The sequence below is a fragment of the Alligator sinensis genome, unplaced genomic scaffold, assembly GCF_000455745.1.
Source record: "Alligator sinensis unplaced genomic scaffold, ASM45574v1 scaffold1542_1, whole genome shotgun sequence".
Classification (NCBI taxonomy): domain Eukaryota; kingdom Metazoa; phylum Chordata; order Crocodylia; family Alligatoridae; genus Alligator; species Alligator sinensis.
The window spans coordinates 1,063,935-1,072,365 of record NW_005842452.1 but is presented as its reverse complement, the minus strand read 5'-3'; the positions used below and the strand labels follow the sequence as shown (position 1 = coordinate 1,072,365).

At 64.4% G+C, this 8,431-nt stretch overlaps 1 protein-coding gene across 1 annotated transcript in view; it reads left to right on the top strand.

The window, feature by feature from the left end:
• Positions 1–2,191: 2,191 nt before the first annotated feature.
• The window catches only part of LOC102379056 (sterol O-acyltransferase 2), a 6,955-nt gene continuing 715 nt past the window's right edge, over positions 2,192–8,431 (top strand). The window contains exons 1-14 of the mRNA XM_025212272.1: positions 2,192–2,411; positions 2,938–2,996; positions 3,216–3,310; positions 3,732–3,791; positions 4,203–4,310; positions 5,607–5,892; positions 6,144–6,216; positions 6,287–6,368; positions 6,506–6,551; positions 6,828–6,957; positions 7,137–7,234; positions 7,404–7,502; positions 7,736–7,871; positions 8,249–8,427. Coding sequence (XP_025068057.1) covers positions 2,318–2,411; positions 2,938–2,996; positions 3,216–3,310; positions 3,732–3,791; positions 4,203–4,310; positions 5,607–5,892; positions 6,144–6,216; positions 6,287–6,368; positions 6,506–6,551; positions 6,828–6,957; positions 7,137–7,234; positions 7,404–7,502; positions 7,736–7,871; positions 8,249–8,427 — 1,545 coding nt within the window. The 5' untranslated portion in view covers positions 2,192–2,317. The remainder of the gene's footprint in view (positions 2,412–2,937; positions 2,997–3,215; positions 3,311–3,731; positions 3,792–4,202; positions 4,311–5,606; positions 5,893–6,143; positions 6,217–6,286; positions 6,369–6,505; positions 6,552–6,827; positions 6,958–7,136; positions 7,235–7,403; positions 7,503–7,735; positions 7,872–8,248; positions 8,428–8,431) is intronic.

The window sequence follows — 8,431 nt, the reverse complement described above, 5'->3', positions numbered from 1 at the left end:
TGGGGGGCTTGTGCCCTTTCCGTACTGCCCCCTTTCCCCGGGTGTGGGGGGGTGGGCAGGGGTTTGGTGCACTGATCCATGCGCATAACGCGGGCCATTGCAGGGGGGGGCAGGGGGGGTGTGAATCATGTCCTCGTGCTTCTGAGCTGCTCTGTAAATAAAGCCGCGTTGTGTTTTGGGGGCTGCTCTTGGCTTCCTCCTTTCTTCCCCCCCCCATCCTGGACCCCCCCATCCAGGGGCGCCAACCCCCAGTGACTCCCCTGTGCAGGGCACCCTTCCCTGGGGCTGTGCACGGAGGGCCAGGGTAGGAGTTTGTGGGGCACAGGGTTGTGTTTGTGGTGCACAGAGTGGTGCCCTTTGCCCCAGCGCCACGGGGCCACAACCAGAGGCCAGAAGAAATCATCGCACTGCTCGTTGTGGCCGACATCTGCCCATATGTGCTCTGTGGCAGGGACAGCCTACACTCCCTCACCACCCCCACAGCCGCTCCCTGGGCTGGAGGGGCCCGGTCCAGTGCACCCCAGGAGTTTCTGCATGGGATTGGGCGCCGCTGGCCCGGGAAGCACCTGCCCCACTTCTCTGCCTCCAGAGATGCCCTCAGGATCTCCTGGGCGCGCAGCAGATCTGCTGTGTTTGGCGACATCTGCTTCTAGCACTAGCCTCATGCTGGCGGGGCCCAGCGCCTGCCCTTCCTCTGGTCCCACTCCATGCCCTTGCTCTAGGGAGGGTGGGGGGCTGTGCCTGCTGAGCTGGAGGCTTCCCCTGCCCTCTCTGCCAGGTGCTGCTTCTCCAGCACAGGCTGTGCCTGGGCAAGTGCTGGGGTCTGGGCCAGACTGGAGCAGGGGTCAAGGGGCAGCGACTGCAGGGCTGTGACTGCCGTGAGCAAACAGCCCCCTCCCCTTGCAGTGGACAGGGGACACTGGGCAGGAGCAGCACAGTGGCCCTGGAGTTTGAACCTTAGGTCCTGGGAAAGCCCATGCTAGCCAGACTCGGCACTGCCTGGTCTGCAAGAATGATGCGGCGGCTTTGCGGCGTATGCTGTGTAAACCCCCTCCCCGCTTAATCCCCCATAGCTGGCTGCAGCCAGCAAGGCAGACAGGGCCTGAGCCCTGGTCCCCCCCGCCCCATGCTGGGCAGGCACACAAGAGCAGAACTGCCACGTCCTGGGTCGGACCCTGGGTCCGTCTTGCCCAGTCTCCGGTGGCAGAGAGTGGAGGCTGGAAGGGATGGCAATGGGGTCTCCCCTTCGTTCCTCTCTCCCTTGAAGCCTCCAGCATTGAAGGCCCAGGCAGGTCTGATTCAGAGGCTCCCTTGCTCCAGAGCTCCCGATGCCCCTTTCCTCCGAGACCATGTCCGATCCCTTGGCGAATCAGCCTAAGTGATCCTCTTCCACCGTGGCTGGCGGCCACGAGCCCCCATGCTTTAATGACCCACTCGGGAGAAAGAACTGCCTTTTGTGAGGTCTGCTCAGTCCCTGCTTGAGCAAGCCCCTCGCTCGCTCCTGTCTCATGAGCAACCTCGCAACTCCCCGGGAACACCGCTGGGATTCTGTAAGCCCGTCTCCAGTTCCCCGTCGAGCAGAAGGGCCAGGTCCCTTAGTCTCTCCTCGTAGGGACCCCCCCTGCCCCACAGCTATACCGTTAGGAACCCAGGTGTCCCGAGTGAAATCACTCCTCCACGTGCCCTGTGGGAGCGGGACTGCTATCAACAGCACAGCTTGGCCAGAGGCACTTGGGCACCATTGGGCCCTTGTCCTGAGTTGTCATGACCCCTCCCCAGAACTGCTGCACCCGCTGGAGCTGCACCCACCTCTGGGGGGGGATCTCTGGTACAGCAGAGTAGAACAGCCCACAGAGACAGCCCCCGCGCCCGGAGGAAAGCACAGTGCACACAGCTGGCTCCATGGCATTGATGCCAGCCCCCACCCGCCCTGGAATTTCTACCTGTCCGCCGGGCACCCGCTCCTGTCTTGTGGCAGCTTGAGCAAGCCCAAAGCATGCTGGGAGCATCCCAGCCTCACCCATGGGATGCCATGGGCATGGCCCAAACCTGCCACCAGTGCAGCCTTGGCTCCGGAGTCAGTGCCATGGGCCAAAGAGCTGAATTGCAGGGGTGGGGGGGATGGAGCCAACAGGACCAGAGGTCAGGACACAGGCTGTTCCCTGCCCAGGTAATGATTGATCTCGGTAGACAGGCAGGAACAGGGTGTGTGCTTGGCGCAAGGATTTGCTTGTGATCGGCTGATCCGGCTGGAGGTGGAGAAGGAAGGGAGCCTGCAGACGCCCACTGACCTGCTTGAGTGAGTGGACCAGCACGCATGGAGCCAGCGCCAGGGAGCACCGCGATGCCCAGGCGGAGGCCAGGCCAAGAGCTGGAGCAAGAGGAAGAGGCCGAGCTCTGGGTGCCCAACAGTGAGCAGTAACCTGGAGCCCACGGTGGGAGGGCACCGGTGGGAGGCGATGGCATTTCAAATGCTGAGGCCCTGCACCCAGGGGCAGAGGCCTGGAGTGCAGCAGAGAGCGCCTGGGCAGGTGCCCAGCATGGAGCAGCCCCTGGCATGTCACAGGCAGCAGCGATTTGTGCACTGACCACGGGGCTGCTGGTAGGCACAGAGGGCAGGGGCGGCATGGGCACTGTAGAAGGCGATCCCAGCCCCCTTGGGTGGGAGCCCAGCTGACCCCCCCACCTCTACCCACATGGCGGGCTGCCAAGACCAGAGCAGGTAGCTCCCTGGGGAGGGCCAGTGCCCGTGGCCCGTAGCCCGTGGCCCACAGCTGCTCTCCCATGGTACTAGATGGCCCATGCCTTGCACAGCCAGGGTGGGGGTGACTGTGGGACTGCCAGCCCAGCACTCCCCCCTGAGGCTGTGGGTTGCCATGGCATTGGGGCTGCCTGGGGGCACCCCAAGGCTTCGCTGACCTGCTGCCCCTGCTCTAGGTAGCTCTGCCCACCTGGATAGCATCCCCAGCCTCGCCCAGTGCCGGAGACGCATGGAGGTAACACAGCAAGGGAAAGGGCAGTCCAGGCCTCCCCGGGCAGGGGTCGGGGGTTGCTTGCAGGCACCAGGGACCTGGAGGAGGAGGGGAGGATGGGTTAGGGGGCCAAGACAGGGGGGCAGGAGGGAGGCAGTAGGAGGATGGGGCAGGGGGGTGCAGGGATGCCCAGGTGCATGCTGGGAAACTCCCTGAGGGGCATAACCTGCACTGGCCTGGCAGGCAGTGCAATCCCCAGCGCAGGACGGGGCCAAGAAAGAGGGGCTGCAGCCAGACCCCCCACCCCCGAAGACGGGGCAGCTGGAGAATGAGGCCAGGTGAGAGCTGGGGGGGAGCCCAACCCCCCAAAAGTGAGCACACGGGGCTGGAGGCCAAGCCCATCCCTCCACCCTGACCCTCCTAGACCCGTCTCCCTCAGCACCGGAGCTGAGCTGCCCGGCAGGATGCCTGGCTCCTTCCCCACCCCTGCCTCTGTCTGCCTGGGCAGCCCCAGGCAAGTCACCCTGCCGCTCTGCGCCTCCGTTTCCCCTCTCCCCCTGCTGCCTCTCGCAGTATCTGTGCAGGTCCTGCATGGTGGCCTAGATCGCCCTGCTCCCAACCAGCCCTGGAGAACCACCCCCCTTGCAGTAGAGGGCATAGGACACACCTATGTCGCAGTTGCATCCTGCGTGCGAAATAGTGGGAGGGGTGGCTGAGACCCTTCCCTGGAAATAACAGCCCCGCTTGGGATCCACGCAGGGGGAGAGGCTCCTGGCTGGAGAAGCAGAAAGTCTTCATCCCCCGGCAGTCACCGTTGGAGTGAGTCCAGCAGGGGTTAGCAGAGGGGGGAATCCCTGCTGGGGGGGGGCCGGGGCACGTGGGCCCAGAGGTGCCCTAGGGCAGCCTGTTGTGGAAGGCAGGTGGGGACTCCTGGGTGCTTTCCCAGGCTCTGCCTGGGAGCTGGGCCTCCCTGGCCCTGGGATGGAAGTGGGGCCTGGTGGTTAGAGCTAGAGGGAAGGCTGAGAGCCAGGACTCCTGCGTTCCACAGCCAGGCCTGCAACGTGCCTGCAAACCCCTCCGTGCCTCAGTTTCCTCTCGTGTGAAATGGGAGGAGGGGGAGCGGTGTTGCCCCATGTCCCAGCAGCTGCAGCAGGGAAGGTCTGAGCTCCACATGGAGGGGCCTGCGGCAGGCGGTTGACAACCTGGGGCCCCCTCCCCGTTGCCCTGCAGCGAGCTGCTGGCGGTGGAGCATTTCCGGAGCCTCTACCACCTGTGCATCGCCGCCGTCTGCATCGCCATCCTGGGCGCCGCCGCCACGGATCTCGCCAACCACCGGTGGTAGGATGGAGCGTGGGGGTACTGCCTCACGTCTCCAAGCGGCTGGGATGGGTCTGTGGGGTGGCACGTGCAGCAGGGAGATATGGCTTTCTAGGGAGGGGTGGTTTTTCTGCCCTCTGTCCCCAGGCTGCAGAGCAGAGCCGGGAGGGGTGGTTTTCCCAGGCCTCTGGGCTTTGCCAGCTGCTGCATGGGCCTAGAGGGAATTTTTCCTCCTCTTATTGCTCCAGGGGTCAGCGGGTTTTTGGGTGCTGGGATTCAAACCCAGAGGCTCCTGGCTGAAGGGTCTTGCCCCCCAAATCGGGGTCTGCCCGTTGCTGCCTTGGTTAAAGCCCACGTCAGGTCTGTACAGACTAGTGCAGGGAGCTGCCTTCTTCTCTGCCGGGGATCTCCTAAGTGCACCTAACACTCCTTGCAGTGGCGGGCAGGTCTGGGGGCTCCTGGTGTCTTGGGCAACGGCCTGGTCATTATGCAACCGGGCTGACGGAGGAGCTTGCGGAGCAGGCAGGCAAGGAGTGGCCTGGGCGGGACCTGGCAGCACCGATCCTACCCCAGGCTGGGATGACCTCTCAGCACCCTTCCAGCCTGGATCTCCACCCTCCGCAATCCCAGCTTTGGGCACTCGGAGGGGGAGCCCCACCCTGATCCAGCACAGCCTGTGCTGAAGCCCTGCCCTGGCTAATCAGAAGCGTATGTGCCTGCGGAGGAGAAGGTCCCTGCCTCAGCCAGCACAGCCCTACCGGGCCCTGAGGTGGTGCTATAGGGCCCAAAGAGTCTGTAGGTCCACACACGCCCCCAGGAGGTGCTATAGGGTCCAGAGAGTCTGTAGAGTCACACGCAGGCCCAGGAGGTGCTATAGGGCCCAGAGAGTCTGTAGGGCCATGCACACCCCCAGGAGGTGCTATAGGGTCCAGAGAGTCTGTAGAGTCACACGCAGGCCCAGGAGGTGCTATAGGGCCCAGAGAGTCTGTAGGGCCATGCACACCCCCAGGAGGTGCTATAGGGTCCAGAGAGTCTGTAGAGCCACACGCAGGCCCAGGGTGGTGCTATAGGGCCCAGAGTCTGTAGGGACATGCACACCTCCAGGAGGTGCTATAGGGTCCAGAGACTCTGTAGGGTCATACACACCCCAAAGAGGTGCTATAGGGTGCAGAGTGTCCACAGGGCCATGCACACCCCCAAGCCAGCTCTATAGGGTCCAGAGAGTCTATAGGGCCCTACCCAGCCCCAGGGCAGTCTATAAGGGCCAGAGAGGTCACTGGTGCTGCGCTGAGGTCACTGTCCCCTTCCGCCCTGCAGCTGCCTGAAGGAGGACTTGGAGTTCATCATCGCCAACTCCCACGGCATGGGCGCAGCACTGGGGATCTGGCTGATCATGTGCATCTACACCCTGCTGGCCCCCTATGCGACTCTGGCGCTCTGGGCCCACGCATCCCGCACCACACGCCACCCATGGCTTCTGGTGGCCAGCGTGGTGGGGGCGCTGCTGGGGGGCCACACCGCTGTGCTGGGCATCTTCCCCATCTACACCATGGTCCACCAGCAGATGCAATACATCCCCAAGGTCATCCTCATGACAGAGCAGGTGTGCAGAGGGTGGTGCCAGGACAGGGTGGGCAGGGCATAAGGCAGGTGGCTTAGAGCAAAAACCCTACCCCCATTTCCTGCCTGCTGCACCCTGGGCCAGCACCACAGGGTGCAGCAGCTGCCCAGATGTGGGGACAGTCCCCGCAGGCCCCAGGGCAGAGGAAAGAGGCGCCCATGCCCCCTGCAGCCATGGCTGGGGCAGTAGCTCCCAACACCGCAACCCAGCCCTTCATGCCCTCCACTCCCCAGCTGCGGCTCCTGATGAAAAGCCACTCATTCCTGCGGGAGACAGTGCCCAATCTCCGTGCCCAGACGACCGCTGGTGAGTGCCACCCCCTGCACCAGGGTACCCCTGCAGCCACCCCAAGCTCCCAATTGCTTCTCTCCGCCAGGGAAGGTGAAGCTGCCGGCCTTGTCCACCTACCTGTACTTTCTGTGCTGCCCCACACTGCTGTACAGGGAGACCTACCCCAGGTGAGCCTGAGGGCACCAGGGCTGCCAGCTGGGGGCCGTGGGGACAGACGGAGGGGCATTCAGGGGACTGAGTCCTGGGGAGGACTCCAGCCTGCCCTGGGTGTCCTGGGCACTGACCAGCCCTCCTGTCCTGCTAGGACCTCTGTCATCCGCTGGAGAGTCGTGGTGGAGAACTGTGCCAAGGTGAGAGCAGCTGGGCCCTGCTGGCACGGCCCGTGCCCACCCGTCCTTGTGGCCTTGGTGCCTATGCCACGCAGCATGACCCATACCCACCCATCTGTGACCTGGGTGTCCATGGGTCCTTCCCGGCATGACCCACACCCACCCATCCCTGCGGCCTGGGTGCCTATGGGTTCCTGCTGGCACGGCCCGCACTCACTTGTCCTTGCAGCCTGGGTGCCCGTGGGTTGCCACGGGGCCAGGGCAAGGGGAAGCATCACACCTGTCTGTGCCCTGCAGTTCCTGGCCTTCGCCTTCTTACTGGCACTCATCATGCGCCGTTTGTCCAACCCGGTGTACATCCACCTGAGCCTGCAGCCCTTCCGCCTCGAGACATTTGTGCCAGCTATGTGCAACACCATCCTGCCTGGTGCGCAGGGCCCGCTCGCTCCCCTGGGCTGGGGCACTGGGTAGTGTGGAGCGGCTGCTGCAGGGGATGGCAGGGCCCCAGTGAGGGTGACCGGGTGGTGACATGAGCCCGGAGGTGGGGGTGGCAGGCAGTGCCAGGGGCCCCCAGGGGTCTGATGTGCCCGCTGTGCCCCCCTGCAGGCACTGTGATGCTGTTGATCTCATTCTATGGCATCCTGCACTGCTGGTTCAACGCCTTCGCTGAGGTGCTGCGCTTTGCCGACAGGGGCTTCTACCAGGTGAGGGCAGGCGGGGGGTGGAAAGCGGGGCTGGGTTGCCTGGCAGTGCCCGCAGAGCCCTCCCGGTGCTGCAAGGGGGGCAGGCACCCATGCCAGAGGCCTGGCCACGGGGGCCGAGGAGCAGGGGGTGCAGGCAGGCGGTCCCCAGGTCACGCGCATCTCCCCCCAGGACTGGTGGAACGCCACATCCTTCGCCACCTACTACCGCAAGTGGAACAGCGTGGTCCACGACTGGCTCTACCTCTACATCTACCAGGACCTGTTCTGGGTACGTGGACCGGGCTGGCAGTGGGGCAGGGAAGGTGGGCACTGCCCAGAGCCCAGCCCTTAGCTCGGGTCCGTTTGCATTCACGGCCACAGCCTGGCTGCCCAGGGGACTCTGCCCGCAGCCATGTCCTGGCTCCAGCTGGGGCCCAGCCCAGCTGTTGTGGGCCCACTCTGCTTGGAGTTGTCCCCAGGCCTTGGCAGCTGACTCTGGCTCTGAGCACCCTTGCTTTGCAGCTCTTCGGAAAGAAGTGGCGGGTGGGCGCCATGCTGGCCACCTTCCTCCTGTCTGCCATTGCCCATGAGTACATAGTTGGTTTCGGCTTGGGCATCTTCTACCCCATCCTCTTCTGCAACTACACCATCTTCGGAGGTGAGCACACCACGGTCCCCCGCACCGCAACCAGGCTGAGCCCCATGCCCTGAATCCCCACGCCCCCTGGGTCCTGCTGGGCTCAGCCCCAAGTCCCTCGTGTCCCCAGCTCTGCTACTGTGGCCTGAGGGGAAGGACCCCCTGAGCCCTGAGTTTCTCCCTACCATGCTGCCCCTTGCCCCCAGTCTCAGGCAGGCAGTGGTGCCTTGGCCACGTCTCCTGCCCATGGCTGGCAAGGGTGATGGCCTTTTAAGTCCACCTGCATCGTCCTGAATTGCATCCGAAACACGGGGCTGGGGAGGCATCGGGGGCCAGCAGGGATGAGGGTGCTCTGTGGGGACCTCACCACCCCCAGCCCCGCTCTCCTGTCTCCTCAGTGCTCTTCAACTTCGTGCTGAACGACAAGCGCAGGCGCCCGGCATGGAACGTGGCTGTGTGGGCCTTGCTCTTCGTGGGGCAGGGCCTGCTGGTCGCGCTGTACAGCCTGGAGTACTATGCCCGTGTCCACTGCCCGCTCCAGGTGAGCCCAGGGCTATTCGTGGCAGCCACAGGCCACGCTG